Below are 21,087 nucleotides of genomic sequence, written 5' to 3' on the forward strand. Positions count from 1 at the left end.
CAAAGCCCAGTGTAAGGAAATCCAAAAAATGATACAAGAAGTGAAGGAGAAATACTCAAGGAAACAGATAGCATAAATAAAAAACAATCAAAACTTCAGGAAACAATGGACACACTTATAGAAATGCAAAATGCTCTGAAAAGTCTCGGCAATAGAATTGAGCAAGTAAAAGAAAGAAATTCAGAGCTCAAAGACAAGGTCTTTGAATTAACTCAATCCAACAAAGACAAAGAAAAAAGATTAAGAAAATAAGAACAAAGCCTCCAAGAAGTCTGGGATTATGTTAAATGACCAAACCTAAGAATAATCAGTGTTCCTGAGGAAGAAGAGAAATCTAAAAGTTTGGAAAACATATATGGGGGAATAATTGAGGGGAATAAACTTCCCCAGCCTTGCTAGAGACCCAGACATCCAAATACAAGAAGCACAAAGAATACCTGGGAAATTCATCACAAAAAGATCATTGCCTAGGCACATTGTCATTGAGTTATCTAAAGTTGAGATGAAGGAAAGAATCTTAAGAGCTGTGAGACAAAAGCACCAGGTAACCTATAAAGGAAAACCTATCAGATTAGCAGCAGATTTCTCAGCAGAAACCCTATAAGCTGGAAGGGTTTGGTCAGTCTCTTCAAACAAAACAATTATCAGACAAGAATTTTGTATCTAGCAAAACTAAGCTTCATACATGAAGAAAAGATACAGTCTTTTTCAGACAAAAAATGCTGACAGAATTCACCACTACCAAGCTACCACTACAAGAACTGCTAAAAGGAGCTCCAAATCTTGAAACAAATCCTGGAAACACATCAAAATAGAACCTCTTTAAAGCATAAATCTCACAGGACCTATAAAACAAAACTACAATTTAAAAAACCCAAAACCAATAACCAAAGTATACAGGCAACAAATAGCATGATGAATGGAATGGTCCCTCACATCTCGATACTAACGTTGAATGTTGATGACCTAAATGCTCCACTTAAAGGATACAGAATAGCAGAATGGATAAGAATTCACCAACCAACGATCTGCTGCTTTCAAGAGACTCACCTAACACATAAGGACTCACACAAACTTAAGGTAAAGTGGTAGAAAAAGACATTTCATGTGAACAAACACCAAAAGCAAGCAGGAGTAGCTATTCTCATAACAAACAAAACAAACTTTAAAGCAACAGCAGTTAAAAGAGACAAAGAAGGACATTATATAATGATAAAAGAAGCACATTATATAATGATAAAAGGCATTGTCCAACAGGAAAATATCACAATCCTAAACATATATGCACCTAACACTGGAGCTCCCAAATTTGTAAAACAATTACTAATAGACCTAAGAAATGAGATAGACAGCAACACAATAATAGTGGGGGACTTCAATACTCCACTGACAGCACTAGACAGGTCATCAAGACAGAAAGTCAACAACAACAAAAAACAATGGATTTAAACTATACCCTGGAACAAATGGACTTAACAGATATGTACAGAACATTCCATCCAACATACGCAGAATATACATTCTATTCAATAGTGCATAGAACTTTCTCCAAGATAGACCATATGATAGGCCACAAAACAAGCCTCAATAAATTTAAGAAAATCGAAATTGTATCAAGCACTCTCTCAGACCACAGTGGAATAAAACTGGAAATCAACTCCAAAAGGAACATTCAAAACCATGCAAATACATAGAAATTAAATAACCTGCTCCTGAGTGATCACTGGGTCAAAAATGAAATCAAGATGGAAATTTAAAAATTCTTCAAACTGAACCACAATAGTGACACAACGTATCAAAACCTCTGGGACACAGCAAAGATGGTGCTAAGTGGAAATTTCACAGCCCTAAATGCCTACATCAAAAAGTCTGAAAGAGCACAAACAGACAATCTAAGGTCACACCTCAAGGAACTAGAGAAACAAGAACAAACCAAACACAAATGCAGCGGAAGAAAGGAAATAACCAAGATCAGAGCAGAACTAAATGAAATTGAAACAAACAAACAAAAAATACAAAAGATAAATAAAACAAAAAGCTGGTTCTTTGAAAAAATAAATAAAATTGATGGACCATTAGCAAGATTAACCAAAAAAAGAAGACAGAAAATCCAAATAAGCTCAATAAGAAACAAAACAGGGGATATTACAACTGACACCGCAGAAATACCAAAGATCATTCAAGGCTACTTAATGAACACCTTTACACACATAAACTAGAAAACCTAGAAGAGATGGATAAATTCCTGGAAAGATATAACCCTCCTAGCTTAAGTCAGGAAAGAATTAGATACCATGAACAGACCAATAATAAGCAGTGAGATTGAAATGTTAATTTAAAAATTAACAACAAAAAAAGTCCAGGTCCAGACGAATTCACAGGAAAATTCCACCAGACATTTAAAGAATTGGTACCAATCCTATTGACACTATTCCACAAGACAGAGAAAGAGGAAACCCTCCCTAAATCATTTTATGAAGCCAGTATCACCTTAATACCAAAACCAGGAAAGGACATAACCAAAAAAGAAAACTACAGACCAATATCCCTAATGAACATAGATGCTGGAATCCTTAAAACACTAGCTAACCGAATCCAACATATCAAAAAGATAATCCACCATAATCAAGTGGGTTTCATACGAGGGATGCAGGTATGGTTTAACATACTCAAGTCAATAAATATGATACACCACATAAACAGAATTAAAAACAAAAATCACATGATCATCTCAATAGATGCAGAAAAAGCATTCAACAAAATCCAGCATCCCTTTATGATTAAAACTGAGCAAAACTGGCATACAAGGGACATACCTCAATATAATAAAAGCCAACTATGACAGACCCACAGCCAACATAATACTGAATGGGAAAAAGTTGAAAGCATTCCCTCTGAGAACTCGAACAAGACAAGGATGCCCACTGTCACCACTCCTCTTCAACATAGTACTGGAAGTCCTAGCCAGAGCAATCAAGAGAAAGGAATAAAGGGCATCCAAATCAGTAAAGAGGAATTCAAACTGTCACTGTTTTCTGATGATATGATCGTATATCTAGAAAACCCTAAAGACTCATCCAAAAAGCTCCTAGAATTGATAAAAGAATGCAGCTAAGTTTCTGGATACAAAACTAATGTACACAATCAGTAGGTCTTCTATACATCAACAGAGACCAAGCTGAGAATCAAATCAAGAACTCAACCCCTTTTAAAACAGCCGCAAAAAAAACAAAACAAACAAAAACAAAAACAAAAAACCACTTAGGAATATACCTAACCAAGGAGGTGAAAGGCCTTTACAAGGAAAACTATAAAAGAGTGCTGAAAAAAAATCATGGATGACACAAACAAATGGAAACACATCCCATGCTCATGGATGAGTAGAATCAATATTGTGAAAATGACCATACTGCCAAAAGCAATCTACAAATTCAGTGGAATCCCCATCAAAATACCACCATCATCTTCACAGAATTAGAAAAAACAATTCTAAAATTCATATGGAACCAAAAAAGAGGCTGCACATCCAAAGAAAGACTAAGCAAAAAGAACAAATCTGGAGGCATCACATTACCTGACTTCAAACTATATTATGAAGCCATAGTCACCAAAACAGCATGGGACTGGCATAAAAATAAGCACATAGACCAATGGAACAGAATAGAGATCCCAGAAATAAACCCAAACACTTAGAGCCAACTGATCTGCAACAAAGCAAACAAAAACATAAAGTGGGGAATGGACACTCTTTTCAACAAATGGTGCTGGGATAATTGGCTAACCACATGTAGGAGACTGAAACTGGATCCTCATCTCTCACCTTATACAAAAATCAACTCAAGATGGATTAAGGACTTAAATCTAAGACCTGAAACTGTAAAAATTCTAGAAGATAACATTGGAAAAACCCTTCTAGACATTGGCTTAGGTAAGGATTTCACGACCAAGAACCCAAAAGCACATGCAATAACAACAAAGATAAATAGTTGGGAGTTAATTAAACTAAAGAGATTTTGCATGGCAAAAGAAACATTCAGCAGACTAAACAGACAACCCACAGAGTGGGAAAAAAAATCTTCACAATCTATACATCTGACAAAGGACTAATATCCAGTATCTACAATGAATTCAAACAAAAAACAATCCCATCAAAAAGTGGGCTAAGGACATGAATAGACAATTCTCAAAAAAAAAAAAAAAAAAAAAAGATATACAAATGGCCAGCAAACATATGAAAATGCTCAACATCACTAATGATCAGGGAAATGCAAATCAAAACTGCAATGCGATACCACTTTACTCCTGCAACAATGGCTATAATCAAAAAATAAAAAAATACTAGATGTTGGTGTGGATGCAGTGAACAGGGAACGCTTCTATACTGCTGGTGGGAATGTAAACCACTATGGAAAACAGTATGGAGATTACTTAAAGTACTAAAAGTAGAACTACCATTTGATTCAGCAATCCCACTACTGGATATCGATCCATTGGAAAATAAGTCATTATACGAAAAAGATACTTGCACATGCATATTTGTAGCAGCACAATTTGCAATTGTAAAAACATGGAACCAACCCAAACCAAATACCCATCAATCAATGAGTGGATAAAGAAACTGTGATATATATATATAAAATGAGATACTACTCAGCTATAAGAAGAATGAATTAATGGCATTCACAGCAACCTGGATGAGATTGGAGATTATTATTCAAAGTGAAGTAACTTAGGAATGGAAAACCAAACATCATATGTTCTCACTCATAAGTGAGAGCTAAGCTATGAGGATGCTAAGGCATAAGAATGACACTCCTCTCTCCCTCTCCCCTCTCCCCTCCCCCTCCCTCTCCCCCTCTCCCTCTCCCTCTCCCTCTCTCCCCTTTGCACGGTCTCCCTCTGATGCCAAGCCAAGGCTGGACTGTACTGCCGCCATCTCGACTCACTGCAACCTCCCTGCCTGATTCTCCTGCCTCAGCCTGCCCAGTGCCTGGGATTGCAGGCGAGTGCCGCCACACCTGACTGGTTTTCGTATTTTTTGGTGGAGACGGGGTTTCGCCGTGTTGGCCGGGCTGGTCTCCAGCTCCTGACCACGAGTGATCTACCAGCCTCGGCCTCCCGAGGTGCCGGGATTGCAGACGGAGTCTAGCTCACTCAGTGCTCAATGTTGCCCAGGCTGGAGTGCAGAGGCGTGATCTCGGCTCGCTACAACCTCCACCTCCCAGCCGCCTGCCTTGGCCTCCCAAAGTGCCGAGATTGCAGCCTCTGCCCTGCCACCACCCCGTCTAGGAAGTGAGGAGCGTCTCTGCCTGGCCGCCCATCGTCTGGGATGTGAGGAGCCCCTCTGCCCACCACCCAGTCTGGGAAGTGAGGAGCGCCTCTTCCCGGCCGTCATCCCGTCTAGGAAATGAGGAGCGTCTCTGCCCGGCTGCCCATCGTCTGGGATGTGGAGAGCACCTCTGCCCCGCCGCCCCATCTGAGATGTGAAGAGCGCCTCTGCCCGGCCGCGACCCCGTCTGGGAACTGAGTAGCATCTCTGCCCCGCCGCCATCCCGTCTGGGAGGTGAGGAGCGTCTCTGACCGGCCGCCCCGTCTGAGAAGTGAGGAGCCCCTCCGCCTGGCAGCCGCCCCGTCTGGGAAGTGAGGAGCGTCTCCGCCCGGCAGCCACCCCATCCGGCCAGCCGCCCCGTTGGGGAGGTGGGGGGCAGCCCCCGCCCAGCCAGCCGCCCCATCTGGGAAGTGGGGAGCCCCTCTGCCCGGCCGCCACCCTGTCTGGGAGGTGTACCCAACAGCTCATTGAGAACGGGCCATGATGACGATGGCGGTTTTGTCGAATAGAAAAGGGGGAAATGTGGGGAAAAGAAAGAGAGATCAGATTGTTACTGTGTCTGTGTAGAAAGAAGTAGACATAGGAGACTCCATTTTGTTCTGTACTAAGAAAAATTCTTCTGCCTTGGGATGCTGTTAATCCATAACCTTACCCCCAACCCCGTGCTCTCTGAAACATGTGCTGTGTCCACTAAGGGTTAAATGGATTAAGGGCGGTGCAAGATGTGCTTTGTTAAACAGATGCTCGAAGGCAGCATACTCGTTAAGAGTCATCACCACTCCCTAATCTCAAGTACCCAGGGACACAAACACTGCGGAAGGCGGTGGGGCCCTCTGCCTAGGAAAACCAGAGACCTTTGTTCACATGTTTATCTGCTGACCTTCCCTCCAGTATTGTCCTATGACCCTGCCAAATCCCCCTCTCCGAGAAACACCCAAGAATGATCAATAAATACTAAAAAAAAAAAAAAAAAAAAGAATGACACAGTGGACTTTGGGGACTCAGGGGGAAAGGGTGGGAAGTGGGTGAGAGATAAAAGACTAGTAATAGGGTGCAGTGTATATGGCTCAGGTGATGGTTGCACCAAAATCTCAGAGATCACCACTGAAGAACTTACTCATGTAACCAAACACCACCGGTTCCCCAATAACCTATGGAAATAAATTTAAAAAAAAACAAAAAACACTAATTGAGGGGGCTCTTGAGCAGCCACTTGCTCAAGCCTGCTCCCACTCTGTGAATTGTCTTCAATAAATCTGTGCCTACTCTGGCAAAAAATAATAATAATAATAATAATAATAATAATAAATAAATAAATAAAATCAATGACTAGAAGCCAACGCCATTTATGAGGAAGAACCATGAATACTATGTTAGAAAACTGAATGCAATAGCATAATCAAAAAGCAATTCACCAAAATCAAGTGTTTTTCACCCCTAGGAAATCAAGAATGAGTCAATAAGATATTGGCTAATATAACACATGAGATTTGGAGTTCTAAAGAAGCAAAGAAAAAAGTTATAAAATCAGCTTCACAGATGCTGGAGAGAATTTAACAAAATCAACAACTCTTATTTTTTTTAAGTATTCATTAAGAGAGGAAAAGATGAAAACTGCCTTTACATGATAAATTATATATGTCAAAAATCTAGTATCAAGTTTAATGGAACAATGTCGCAGCCTGATGGGTTCTTCTTTCCCACTGCCCTGAAAAAAGACTAATGAGACCAGCAGGTGTTGCAGCAAAGAATGTAATAATCACGGGCCTGCTGAGCAAGGAGAACAGGGAGAAAGTTCTCAAACCTGTCTCCCCCAGAATTTGGAGGCTGGGGTTTTGTAAAAGTACTTTTTAAAAAGTACTTTCCCAGCAGGGTTCTGGGAAACTGGAACAAATGATTGGCTGAACAATTGGGATGAAATCACAGGAGCATCTCAAACTGTCTTTGTGCAGCTGAGTTAGTTCCTTGGCAGGGAGGTGAGGGGGTAGTCTTAGAACTAGATGGTGTCTCTTGGTCTACTGAAACGTTAAATCCAAAAAATATCTCAAAATCAGATCTTTAGGTTTCACAATAGTGATGTTATTTACAGGAGTAGTTGGGAAAGTTACACATTTTGCAACCCTCAGTTACATGACTCTGGGGCAATAGACAACCTATAGAAACACAAACTAAGCAATGGCAGGTTATGGTTTAATGCCTACTCATTAGCAAAGTCCTAACCCCTATCATAATTTTAACCTTGCCTTATGAATGTGGCTTTAATCTTCAGACAAGGAGGGTGCCAGTTTCCTTTGCCTCCAAGTTTAATGATAAACCTAATCCTTCTCATAGTTATCTTGGCCTCTGCATTACAGTAAGCAAGAAAAATATTTAGTCTGTGAAGTTAGAAGCAAGATGGAGTCAGTCATGCTAGATCACTCTTATTACTTATAATTCTGCAAAAGCAGTTCAAAAACACTGGAAGGATCTTGAGACTGACATGCCCATCATCATCAATCTCATTTAACACTGTTCTGGCAGTATGAGCCATTGTAATTAAACAAGAGAAAGAAACTGGAGAGGTCAAATTGGAAATGAGAGGTTGATAATCACCATTCATAATTAATATGTTTACATAGCTGAAAAACACTGAAGAATACACTTCAAGATAACTATAAACAACATGAGAATTCAGTGAAAGAGAAGAGGACCTAAAATCAACAGCAAATAGCAGCAGCTTTTCTATATACCAATGACAACCAGTTTGGGGACAAAATGGAAAAAAAAAGGGAAAAAATATCCCTTTTATAATACAATAGTGCAAAAAATAAAATATCATACAAGAAACAGGTAAATTCTACATGAAGAAATGTTTAGGCCGGGCACAGTGGTTCATGCCTATAATCCCAACACTTTGGGAGGCTGAGGCTGTAGGAACACTTGAGGTCAGGAGTTCGAGACCAGCCTGGTCAATATAGTGAGACTCCTGTCTCTATTAAAACAGAAAAGAAAAGAAAAAACAGAAATGTTTAAAATACTTTTAAAGAAAGATGCACGGAAAAATGGACAGGAACAGGGCAGTTCATGCAGGGGGAGACTCTTAAATATAAAGACTCTACATAAATTAATTAATATATTAAACATTTGTAAATGAAAAATAAAATTCTAAGCCCTCCAACCTACTGAATGGACCCCTCCTTTTGGCCAAGGGCATCCCAAAGTTAACCTGAAAAATGAGTTCAGGCCATAATGGGAAGGGAGGGTCAGACATGCCCCACGATACCCTCCTCCCTTTGGAATTCAGGCACAACTGACCAGCATTAACATTTAAACAGAGGCCTTAAGAATGACAAAACAGACTTTTTGTAGCAGTAAGATACCAACATGACAGATAGCAGGCCCTGAAAGAAATCAAAGTATTTTACCCCAAAATATATTTGACACTTTGAAATTGTCCTATGAAGAGAGGAGACCCAAAATCAACAGCAAATAGCAGCAGCTTTTCTATATACCAATGACAACCAGTTTGGGGACAAAATGGGAAAAAATATCCCTTTTATAATACAATAGTGCAAAAAATAAAATATCATACAAGCAACATGTAAATTCCATATAAAGAAATGTTCAGGCTGGGCGCAGTGGTTCATGCCTGTAATCCCAACACTTTGGGAGGCTGAGGCTGTAGGATCACTTGAGGCCAGGAGTTCAGGGAAAAATTTATGTTCTGTAGAGAATTCCCTTCCCTTTCCAGATCTTTTCCTGATCCAGGACAGAATTAACTGAATCTGGCACCTTTTAAAGGCCGATAAGAAACATTTACAATCTATTCTCTCTGAAGGCTGCTACCTGGAGGCTTTGTCTGCATGATAAAAACTTTGGTCTTCACCACCACTTATTTTCACCCAGACACTCCTTTCTATTGATTCCAGGTCTTTGGGTAATAACTTAACTCTTTCAACCAATTGCCAATCAGAAAATCTTTGTATCTACCTATGACCTGAAAGCCTCCCCCGACCCCCATCTTTGAGTTGTCCCACCTTTCTGCGCAGAACCAATGTACATTTTAGATGTATTGATTGATATCTTACGTCTCCCTAAAATGTATAAAACCAAGCTGTAGCATGACCACCTTGGGCACAAGTTCTTAGGACCTCTTGGAGCTGTGCCTCAGGCCATGGTCACTCATATTTGGCTCAGAATAAATCTATTCAAAAATTTTGCTTAGTTTGATTCTTTTCATCAACACATGATTTAAATAAAAATACCAATAAGATATTTTTATACTAGTCAGTGTGAGTCTAAAGTTCATGTGGAAAAAGGAACAAGCAAAAATGGCAAGAATAACGCTAGAGAAGATGAGTGACAAGGGAAGCCAGCAAATCACCTGAGGGCAGAGAGGAAACCAGCATTGGTAGAGGCAGCACACCCCATCAGTGTGGCAACCGAATTCCAGCATATGATGCTGAGCCAAATGGGTGGCCATGCTAGAGAAGATGAGTGACAAGGGATGCCAGCAAACGGCCTGAGGGCAGAGAGGAAGCCAGCATAGGTAGAGGGAGCACGCCCCATCAGTGTGGCAATGGAATCTTCCAGCAAATGACGCTGAGCCAAATGGGTGGCCATTCAGGAAACAGTCAAATGGAATCTATAATGCAGGCTTTATGCCAGGATATATATTCAAATGCATTCAATATTTAAATGAGAAAACAGAATAACAGAAACTCTAGGAGAAACCATGAGAGAATTGTTCCATAAACTTAGAGTAAGGAAAAAATTTCTAACTATGACATAAAACTCAGAAACCATAAAAAAAAGGTTGATAAAGTATACTTAATAAAAGTTAAAAATTCCTACATGAAAAGAAAAAAAAACTATAAGTAAAACCAAAACACAAATAACAAATTGAAAAAAAAAGTACTAAAAAGACAAATTTTCTTTTTTTTTTGAGACGGAGTCTTGCCCTGTCGCCCAGGCAGGAATGCAGTGGTGCGATCTCAGCTTACTGCAACCTCCACCTCCCGGGTTCAAGCAATTCTCCTGCCCCAGCCTCCTAAGTAGGGCACGTCACCACGCCCAGCTAATTTTTGTATTTTTAGTAGAGATGGGGTTTCACTATGTTGGTCAGGCTGGTCTCGAACTCTTGACCTCGTGATCCGCCCGCCTCGGTCTCCCAAAGTGCTAGCATTACAGGCGTGAGCCACCGCATCCAGCCGACAAATTTTCTTAATAACAAAAGAGCTCATTGAAACCCCATATTAGATGGAACTGTGAAAGTGCTCGGCTTGGTTGAATATGGTCATATACTGGCAGTTGACAAGGATGAACCTAATAAAATGTAAATTTTAAAACTTCAGAAATATACTGTTTTTACCTATCATATTGATCTCTACATCGTTCACAGGAATGTAAATAGGACAAGAGTCCTAATTAAAAGCAATTTAGCATTAACTGTCAATTACAGATGCACATAGCATTTGAGGCAATAATCTTGGCTTTCCATTAAATGACATACACATGTAATTATTCACTGCAATGTTGTTTGCAATACTGAAAGATCAGAAACAATTTCAATGTTCACCAATAAAAAGAAAGAGCTGAATAGATTTGGTCCATTAAATTAATGGACTACTCAGCAACCACACCAAAAGCCAGGGAAGCTCTTTCTGTGTAGACAGGGAAGCCCGTCTAGATATGGATATGCATTTAAGTGGGCAAGGAGTGGGATACTGTGCGTGGTATACTTCCATTTGTGGAAAGGAGGGGAAACAACACTTATACTTGTTTATACACATAAAAGATATAAGAAGTAGAAGGCAGTAGTTGACTGTGGGTCAATAGAAAAGGACTTTTTACTATATAAGTTTCTAGAATGTGGGAGTTTATACCATGAGAATGTATATGTTCAAAAAGTAACTTTAAAAACAAAAGGCTGGGGGGGAAGGTGCAGTGGCTCACACCTGTAATCCCAGCACTTTGGGAGGCCCAGGCAGGCAGATCACTTGAGGTCAGGAGTTTGGGACCAGCTAGGCCAACATAGTGAAACCCCATGTCTACTAAAAATACAAAAAATTAGCTGGGCATGGTGGTGCACACCTGTAATCCCAGCTACTTGGGAGGCTGAGGCAGGAGGATCCCTTGAACCTTGGAGGTGGAGGTTGCAGTGAGCCAAGATTGTGCCACTGCACTCCAGCCTGGGCAACAGAACAAGACTTTGTCTCAAAAAAAAAGGAAGAAAGAACGAAAGAAAAAAAAAAGAAAAAATTAAATCCTGTCCGTAAGTGGAAAAGTATCAGAACTCTCCACTCACCCTCCACCCCCAATCATCATCTCTAGGGGTTTAGTAGTTGTCTGAGTAGAATGGGTCCAACGCTGGAATGTAAAGAATTTTTTCTTACTTTTGTTGAGACTACAAAATGTTGGAAATTTTAGTGCAAAAGAATTCATATAGAACATTGTGTGTGTGTGTATATGTGTGTGCATGAACTTGAAGGACAATTTAAGTAATTTTTCAATAGTTATTATTTTTAGAATTCTTCTTCTGTGTAGGATGAAGCACCAGTACATTAGCTTTGGGACCTCAGGGCAAGTCCCCAGCCTCACCACATCTACCTCACAAGGCAGGTGGAAAGATTAAATACAATGAAGTATGTAGAGTTGGTCACAGTGCAAAACACAATGCACAAACCCACCTACGTCCGCAGTGTGCCACTGAGCTACTATTCTTGGAGCCAGGAAGGTTGGCTGAGTCCAGAGAAACGGAATGCAGTTTCTTTTCTTTTCCCACCACTGCCTCTTGGGTCCCCTAGCTCAGGATCTCCTTCCCAGGCTCCTGATAAGGACACCGTGCACCTTACCTTTTGAGTACTGGTGGTAGGCAGTTACCACCATTGCCTCAGACATGTTGTGTAGCCTCATTTCAACCCCAGAACTGTCCCCAAAATCCATCATCAGACAGAGAGCCTCTCCAGAAGCCATATGAACACGGAATCCCAGATTTGGAGGTGCCCGAGCTTCCATTTCCAGGGAGCAATCGAGAACAGGGTTCATGGAGTTATCAGAATTTCGAGCTAGGATGGCCACAGGAGGATGCTGAGTAGGGGGATAGAGGATCTCAGAACCAGACTGCGATGCGGTGAAGCTGGGGGTGCGAGGAATGCCCGGCGGAAGGCCGTGGGAGCTGTGGGAGAGAGGGAGAGGCTTCAGATTTCATGACAGTGGACCACTGGGGTGGGAGGGCAGAAGCCAAGCAGCCTGGCCTGGGTCCAGCCAGCTAGAAGCCAAATCTGAGAAACCTGATGAAAGGCTTCACTTCCACTGGTTCTCAGAGTGGGGTCCCAGGGCCAGCAGCATCAGCATCACCTGGGCACTTGTGAGACATGCAAATTCTTGACCCACCCCAGACCCACTGGGTCAGAAACTGGGGTGGGGCCAGGAAGCCCCCAGGTGAATCTGAGGTCAGCAAAAATTTGGGAGTCACTGCTCTAGCTACATTAGTAACAGTAAAAGGTAAGAGTTTCTCTCATCACTGATTTAATAGACATGAAAGATGGTATCTCCCACAAGTCACTACTTCCTGTGTTTTTGCGAAAAGCTCCCCGTGAGGGTGGGTGCCACCCTTTCTACATTTCTCCCTAGCTCCTTGTGCTGCAAATTGGTTGGGGAGTTGGGAATAGTCTAGGATACTCAAGTCCCAGCTTCCAATCACACAGGACTTTCATGATCATCATTTATGTGTTAAAAGCTGGTCTTGAGTAAAGCATATGGTGTTGGTACCATTACGTGGCATAAACGAAAGATTAAAGAAAGCAGGAAAAGGAAGCTCATGGAGGTAGAAATGGCTTAAGTATCTTAATGGCCAATTCTCATGCTCCCATGGTTTTTTTTTTTCCTCTTCCAGTGTGCTGTGCATGTCCCGTTAAAAATGCCCACAGGCGGACGGATCACGGGGTCAGGAGATCGAGACCATCCTGGCTAACACGGTGAAACCCCGTCTCTACTAAAAATACAAAAAATTAGCCGGGCATGGTGGCGGGTGCCTGTAGTCCCAGCTACTCGGGAGGCTGAGGCAAGAGAATGGCATAAACTCGGGAGGCAGAGCTTGCAGTGACCCGAGATCGCGCCACTGCACTCCAGCCTGGGTGACAGAGCAAGACTCCCTCTCGAAAAAAAAATAAAATAAAATACACACAGTCGGCCGGGTGCAGTGGCTTATGCCCGTAATCCCAGCATTTTGGGAGGCTGAAGCGGGTGGATCACGAGGTCAAGAGATCAAGACCAGTCTGGCCAACATGGTGAAACCCTATCTCTACTAAAAATACAAAAATTAGCCCAGTGTGATGGCGCATGCCTGTAGTCCCAGCTACTCAGGAGGCTGAGGCAGGAAAATCGCTTGAACCCGGGAGGCGGAGGTTGCAGTGAGCCGAGATCACACCACTGCACTCCAGCTTGGGTGACAGAGCGAGACTCTGTCAAAAAAAGAAACAAACAAACAACAACAAAATATACACAGTCAGACAAAGCTTCAGTCTCAGTATGTGATTGATGGGAAACATAAAGGCAACCAAGTGGCATGGGTCCCTGATGGCAAACAGTGGCCAATTATGTCTACAGCATCGTAACTTGAAAGTCACTGGACTCAACTGCAACTATAATTAAAGCAAACAACGAAGGTACTAAAATCACTAACGGATTGGGCATGGATGGTTCCAGACTGGGGATGGAGAAGTGGTGCTGGCCTCCATACCTCCTTCACCTTACCTTTTGGGAGAAGTAGGAAAATGTGAAATCGGCCACAGGGGCACTCGCTGGGAGCTGGTCTGAGTGGGTCTGGCCACCTTGGTGGGGGTCTCCATTGTGACAGTCCCAGGAAGCAGCCCCGTGGCCACATCCTCCGCACAGCACAGCAGTCTCAGGACATAGCAGGAAGCCTCCATCTTCAGGCTGCAGGGAGCTGCTGCAGAAGTGGTGCCCTGGAGCTTAAAAGTTTAAGAACAGTTCAGGGTTTATTGAATGGCCTCGTCTGGCATCAGTAGCTGATGTCCGCCATGCTCAAAAAGCCAATTTAACAAACAGCCCCACTGCTACTGAGGTCTCTGCTATTTGGGTGGGTGACCACAAATTGGCCCCGTGCATTAGCGCTATGTTGTGAGTGGTAGGATTCACACTTTCCAGCATACTAGCCAAGACAGCGCCCAGCTGGCACCAGCTAGAACTATGAGGCATGTTTGATCAGGAATTTCAGGGTTGCTTAGTATTAGAAGTTCATGTTACCCCTTCAGCTAAGCCAATAGAAAATCAGCAATTGCATAAGGTCATCTATAACTCTATAAGGTTGTCAGCTGGGAGATGGCGCTCTTACAGACAGCAAAAATGCTCTTACAGACAGCAAAAATATTTTCCCTTACTGTGGTGACAAATTTTAGTGATGCCTTCAAACTGCCTGAGCAGTGTCCAAATGACTTAGAAAGACAAAATATGGTTCACTGACAAACTCTGAGGCTGCCTACATATGGATGAGTCTCCCCCATATGCATCAGATGCTCACCAGCAGCTTTCTGATGAAATTCAATTGCAGGGGTTAGATACCAACCTGGAGAAGACCAGAGAATATGCTGTCTGCGGTCCCAGTAGCACACAGCTGCCTGTGATAGAACCTGGGGCCACCACTGCTCCAGGCCCTTGCGATTATAATGAAAGGTTTGTGGGGAATTCTGTATGGGAAGGAAAGTGCAGAAAGAAAAGGAAACCCAGTCATGTTTCAGTCATGTATCTGGCTTATTTGATTACGAATCATGCCCTTCACCAGGCTTTGCTGGAAATTCCCTTGCTGTGATCGCAGGCCCATTCCTGGGAGTCAGGCCCAGGCTGACCATGGGGATACGATGTGGTTAGAAGCCAAACCAGCGGGGCTGCTGCAGGCACTCGAGGGAGAAGTCTTAGGTAGAGTAGAGCTTATTAAACCATTGACTAAAATCCATGGCCACTGCTTCAGACAGTTCACCCAAAGGGGTGAGTCACATACAAAACATGCTCTGTCTGCCCCGTGGGGCCTGGACTTGGCTGGAACATACTGTGGTGCAGTGACTGAGGGGGCACCGCGGAAGGCCTGGTGGTAACTACTTGCTTATTCCGAGTGCAGTCAAACCTGGCAGGGAGGCAGGGCTTGGGAATGGGACTCAAGGACCGTGCCTCTGGCCAGCAGGGACGAGGGTCAGTTAGCCGGTCATCTTCGTGTCCCCCATCATAGGACCCTGTTTTCAGCTGTTATCACCACCTCACCCTGCTGATGAGCCCCAGCGAGCCCTGCAGGAGTGGGTGAGGCACAGCGGGTTCCTTTCTCGGCGGCGGCTCCAGGCCCCACCTCTGGCAAGACCAGCCTTACTCTCAGCCTCCCTCCCCCCGACATGGCTCCAATGAGGTGAGTGTCTCTGTCTCAGGCTGTGGCAAGGCCAGGCCAGCATTACAATCATGCATGAGAAAAATCCAAGACGAGTATTTCCGACGCCTGCAGCCGACTGGCTCTGGGCTTGCTCTGCTCTGCAGAAGAGGTGGTGTAGGCACGTTGGAGGACACAGGCCCAGGGTCAGAGGCTCTGGAGCTCAGTCCCCACCTACACAAGAGTTACATTCTAGTGCCTCAGCTGACGCTCACTGTCCGTGTCTGTTAGCATGGAGCTCAGAGAATAGACCTGCCCCGGTGAAGAGTAAACTATTAGATGATGAGAAAGAAAAAGAAACATTTTATCTGAGGAATGCGAGTCCCTTTAAATGATCAGGCCCAGAGATGCATTAAAATATGACAGCAGTCGTGTCTCACTCCACTTGAGCTAAACAATGACCTCTTGAAGCCACTTGCTATGTGGGCTCTAAACTGACCGACGCCAAGTAGCCAAAAAATGCCATTCACCTTATAGTTCAACAATGTATAGCCAATCACTGACCAATGTTATTTCTGTAAACCAACGAGAATTCCTGAGGAACAACTTCTGTAATTGCCCCCTTCCTGAGTCATCATTTTTTCTTTAAAACTTGAGCCTCTCATTTGTTTTCCAAAGCACTTCCCAGTGTGCAGTGTGCACTTCCCCATTCTGCAGTGCTCAACCTTGGCCCAAATAAACTCCCTGTTTATTAACTTTGCCTCTGTTTCTTTCTTTAGGTCAACAATGTGGACTGCACTTAACCTCAAATCCAACGCAACGTCCTGGCCCTGGGATGCTCACAGTGACCACCATGCCGCTGCCTGGGCCGCCCCGTTTGTCCCCAACCCTCTCTTCACCATGATCAGCCTTCGTTTATGGTGTACCCATGACATAACTAACTCCATCTTAGAAAAAGCCTCCGTTTGGCCAGGCGCAGTGGCTCATGCCTGTAATCCCAGCACTTTGGGAGGCCGAGGCAGGCGGATCACCCGAGGTCAGGAGTTCAAGACCAGCCTGACCAACATGGAGAAACCCTGTCTCTACTAGAAATACAAAATTAGCCGGTCATGGTGGCGCATGCCTGTAATCCCAGCTACTCAGGAGGCTGAGGCAGGAGAATTGCTTGAACCCGGGAGGTGGATTGCAGTGAGCTGAGATCGGGCCATTGCACTCCAGCCTGGGCAACAAGAGCGAAACTCCGTCTCAAAAAAAAAAAAAAGAAAGAAAGAAAGAAAGAAAAAGCCTCCATTTCTTTTCATAGAGCACTCTGCCAACAAGGAGAAGATATTTTGTTTAATAAATAAATAAAAAAATAAAGGCTGCATCCAACCAGATAAGGACACGAGCACACTCTTCCACTATTGGTTCTCACCAGAGGGCCCTGTGACCATACAAGATTAGGCCTGAACAGCTCCAAATGGCCATCTTAACTGCCACTTTATTGCAGTCACTCGTGATGAGAGCTTGGCGTCTGCCGCCAGAAGCTCTGCTACCTTCAAGATTTTCTTGTAAGACTGATGAACCCTTCGGTCCAGACTGGGACTCCTTTTGTCTTCTTGGCTCCCCCTGGACTGGTTCATTAACCCTTTCTCCTATCTCTTTTTCTTCTTGATGTTAAATGTTCCTTTGTTTGCTGTGGAATGTTTAACTTACAACATTTATAGGTTAGATATACTATTATGTATGGTTTGCAATACTGACTGACTTATGGAGTGGCATCAGCCTGTGTGCCCGCAGCTCTGGCTGCAAAGTAATGGGAAATACTACGGAAAATTGCCTCCTTAGGAGCTCCATGTAGCTCATGGCTTTTGTGATTGAATCACAATCAATAAAAGCCTGACACTGTGGAAAGACACAAACATGCGTGGACCTAGTTATCTCTAACCTTGCACTACTCATGACACTTCGGCTCTGGGGCTTGTGGTGCAGGGGCTCACATGCTGTCCACTCTGTCAGATGAAGCCCACTTCCAGGTACTTCCAACGGCATGTCAACCCGGATCTTCTGTCCTCCCAGAGGGACATCTGAAGTCACTTCAGCTGTTCCTAACGTGACATATTTTTAGTCCATTCATCATCCTAGTCACTTGCTTCCTATTTTTCCTTTTATATCCCTTTAGTTCTTAATGTAGTGATTTTCTTTAGGAAAACAACAACAACAAACCTGCATGTCTTAGCTGAGTCCTGGGAAAAAAGAAAAGGGCACCCGTGTCTATCCAGATTAAAGTCCGTGCATGTTTGTGTCTTTCTACAATGTCAGGCTTTTATTGATTGTGATTCAATCACAAAAGTAAAGGGCCTCAGAACAGGGATGGCTTGGGGGTGGGGGGATTGCGCTCAGGCCTCAGGAGACAGACACAAGAGTACCCCCACCAGGCTTAACTCTGCTCACAGCTAAGAAGGTCTTCTGTTGCTAGGAAGGAAGACCCTTTCCTTCTAACCAAGCACACAGGCCAGAGGTTTGCTCACCCAAGCACTTCGGATTTGTAACCAGTGAGGGCCCAAGACAGACTGCGGCAGCTAAGCAGGAGGTGGGAGGTGGAGTCAATGAGCTCCCGCAGAGGGAGACCCCACTCTGCTCTTGTTTCTCGTGTGTATTCACAGGCCCTGCCTGCATTGCCAGGCCTCAGCAGAGAGACAAGAATGACATTCCTGTGGCGGCACCCAGGGAGTGCTGATTCCACTTGAAGATTTCTTGCTAATTGAACAGTTACTTACACCTTAGCTAAGTCTTGAAATAATTTCTCAAAAATAAGCTGCGAAATTCTTCATTGGTTGACCCTAGCATTGGAGAAAATTGTTCTGGTCAAGCAGCAAAGAATGAGTTTTCTTAACTGGGGGTCCAGGGGATGTGCCAATCTACCCAGTAGAATCCAAAAGAAGTAAGAATTTCACACAGAGATGCTCTACCCTGAAATGGATGCTACACAGGGCCTCAGCGATCAGATTTCCAGGGGACAGACAGACAAATCCGGCCATAAAAGGTAGGCATATTGTTAGCAAAATGGAGTCCGAAAAACAACAGACCTGGGCCCACGCATCCAAGTGTCTGGGTCACAAACCATCTGAAGGGTCCAATTCTCCCCAATACTGCTGTCAGCAAAGACTCGGAGACTGCAATGGTGGGGAACACAGTCAGGTGTGCAGCGTGGCCTGCCCTCACAGGTGGCTGTCACGGATTCTTCTTTTCCTAAATTTCCACCTAGGGGCTGAATCATGTGCGTCCGTTGGCACAGGTGGGACTTGGCCCGTGGTCTCCCAGGGCATGGTGCCAGCCGCATGCTCTGCCCTGCCCCCTGTCCTGTCAGGTTTGAGGATTTTACAAATAAATAAAAGGAGCAATATTATAGCAGCAAATCAAGAGTAAAGATCAGGTGGATTGGAGGTAGATCAGAAAGAACTGTGATCAGTTTAGCTGTTCTTGGCAACATTGATGGGCCACTACCAGTCACTGCCTTTGAACAATAACATGAAAGGAAAAGTTGCATCGGTGAAAACAGTGGAACTGAATAATAACGAGGAAAACAAACATCTACATTTACCCATGTTTTTCCTTTAAGAAAGAAAAGTTACATTTGTTCTTTATATGCTTAAATGTTTAATTTCCATTAGAAGGAGTAAAACCATCAATTTCAGGTACAGGGTGACATTAGAGAAGGCCAACTATTTTTTTAAATTATGCCTACTTTAAATTTTGTATTGCCTGGTGCTATTGTGTTTTTTTTAAATTGTGGTAAAACAATAACATAACATTTACCGTCTGAACCATTTGAAGGCACAGTTCAGTGGTGTTAAGTGTATGCACATGTATATGGTTGTGCAGTACATTTTTAGGACTTTCCCATCCTACAAAACTGAAGCTCTGTACCCATTACGCAACCCTCCGTTCCTCCTCCCCACGGCCCCTGGCAACCACCCCACTCTCCTTTCAGTGTCTATGAATGTGACTACTCTAGGGACCTCGCATAAGTAGAATTATAAAGGATGTGTCTTTTTGTGACTGGCTTATCTCACAAAGCATAATGTCTTCTAGGTTCATCGAATGCTGTTTTAAAGTCTGTAGGTTATGCACCATGAAATAACCAATTACCATCACGTTGAGTGCTTGTACCCAGAAGGCTCACCATATTCCTTCCCAGAGTTCATAATAGGGATGATGATGATTCCTGTATGACATCACCTTCTACGGCTCCCAGCATTCGGGGGTTTGTCATACTACCTGCTCTACTCCTGCAAATTAACTTCAGAACACCATTCTTTTTTCCATCAATTTAAGAGCTGCATTTGCTAACCCACCCTCGGGCCATGTAGGAACAAGCATCGACTTTCACATCTGAGCAATTCTTTGTAAGTTCCATGTCATTTGCATGTTCAGAAAAGCAATATTTCGCCATGGTACATTGACATACCTATCAGCACTGTTATCACAATCCAGAGGCGCCTGTGTTTTTTCATTAACAACACTTAACGCTGCTTCACTAGTTGTTTTCCAAATGTTCTGTAAGAAAAAATAATAAAATAATGTGAGAGAGCTGCTTATGAAAACCCAGTACATTTGGGAAAGTAATATTACTTCATTAACAAAATAGCAGTGGACCCCTGCTGTGCGCCCGGCACTGTGCTGGGCACCAGAGAAGCAACAGCGAGGAAAGCAGACAGCTTCATCCTCCCAGGGCTCGCGTTCTGCCAGAGGAAGCCAGAAAGCAAACATGTAGCCATAACAGCATCTGCTGGGGGTCGTGCTGCGGAAGAATAGAGCTGCAGGAGGGATTCATGCGGGGTCGGGACAGGGTGGGGGTGGGGGGGGGCGCGGTGCTTTTTTATACACAGGGTCAGAGAAGGCCGCTGTGTGTGACGACATCTAAGCAGAGCTGGAAGAGGAGGAATGCAGAGCTGTGCCGAAGGTGGAGGCACACCTGCTTTGTTGCAGGAGCAGCAGAAGTCTCGTGGGGCTGCAGCCACAAGTGGGAACCGAGAGAGCACAGGAGGTGACCTCAGAGTTACAGGAGGCCAAGTGGGGTCAGACTCAGGACGTGGAGTTTCATTCTGAATGAGATGGAGGGTTCTGAGCACAAGAGTGGCATGCTCCAATGCGCAGAAGCAACAGTGTGGTTGCAGTACTGAAGAGAGCCTGGCAGGCAGGAGTGGCAGCAGGGGATCCACTCAGAGGGCTATGAGGACGGCAGGTCTTGATTGTGGAGTGAAGGCAGAGGGTGAACACCTCTGAGGCTATGGGGTGGCCGGGCTGGCTGCTGGACTGGAAGCGAGATGGAGCCCAAGAGAGAACTCAGAGACAACGCCACTGGGCTTGCTTGGCCTGTGCACACTGAGAGCTTAGGTGGGGTGGGGGCATTGGAGGGCAG

General features: G+C 43.8%; 1 protein-coding gene across 3 annotated transcripts in view; it reads right to left on the reverse strand.

The window, feature by feature from the left end:
• PKD1L1 (polycystin 1 like 1, transient receptor potential channel interacting) overlaps nucleotides 1–21,087 on the reverse strand; it is a 193,538-nt gene that overhangs the window by 147,227 nt on the left and 25,224 nt on the right. For 2 of the 3 annotated variants that reach the window (XM_016945694.4, XM_016945696.4), the window contains exons 5-8: nucleotides 20,134–20,222; nucleotides 14,898–15,018; nucleotides 14,066–14,283; nucleotides 12,163–12,485 (exon numbers count right to left, since the gene is read on the reverse strand). In XM_016945694.4, coding sequence (XP_016801183.4) covers nucleotides 12,163–12,485; nucleotides 14,066–14,283; nucleotides 14,898–15,018; nucleotides 20,134–20,222 — 751 coding nt within the window. Of the gene's footprint in view, nucleotides 1–12,162; nucleotides 12,486–14,065; nucleotides 14,284–14,897; nucleotides 15,019–18,751; nucleotides 19,026–20,133; nucleotides 20,223–21,087 lie in introns of all 3 variants that reach the window. The other variant, XM_016945695.4, reaches the window with a different exon arrangement.

Source organism: Pan troglodytes, chromosome 6 (genome assembly GCF_028858775.2).
Source record: "Pan troglodytes isolate AG18354 chromosome 6, NHGRI_mPanTro3-v2.0_pri, whole genome shotgun sequence".
NCBI lineage: Eukaryota > Metazoa > Chordata > Mammalia > Primates > Hominidae > Pan > Pan troglodytes.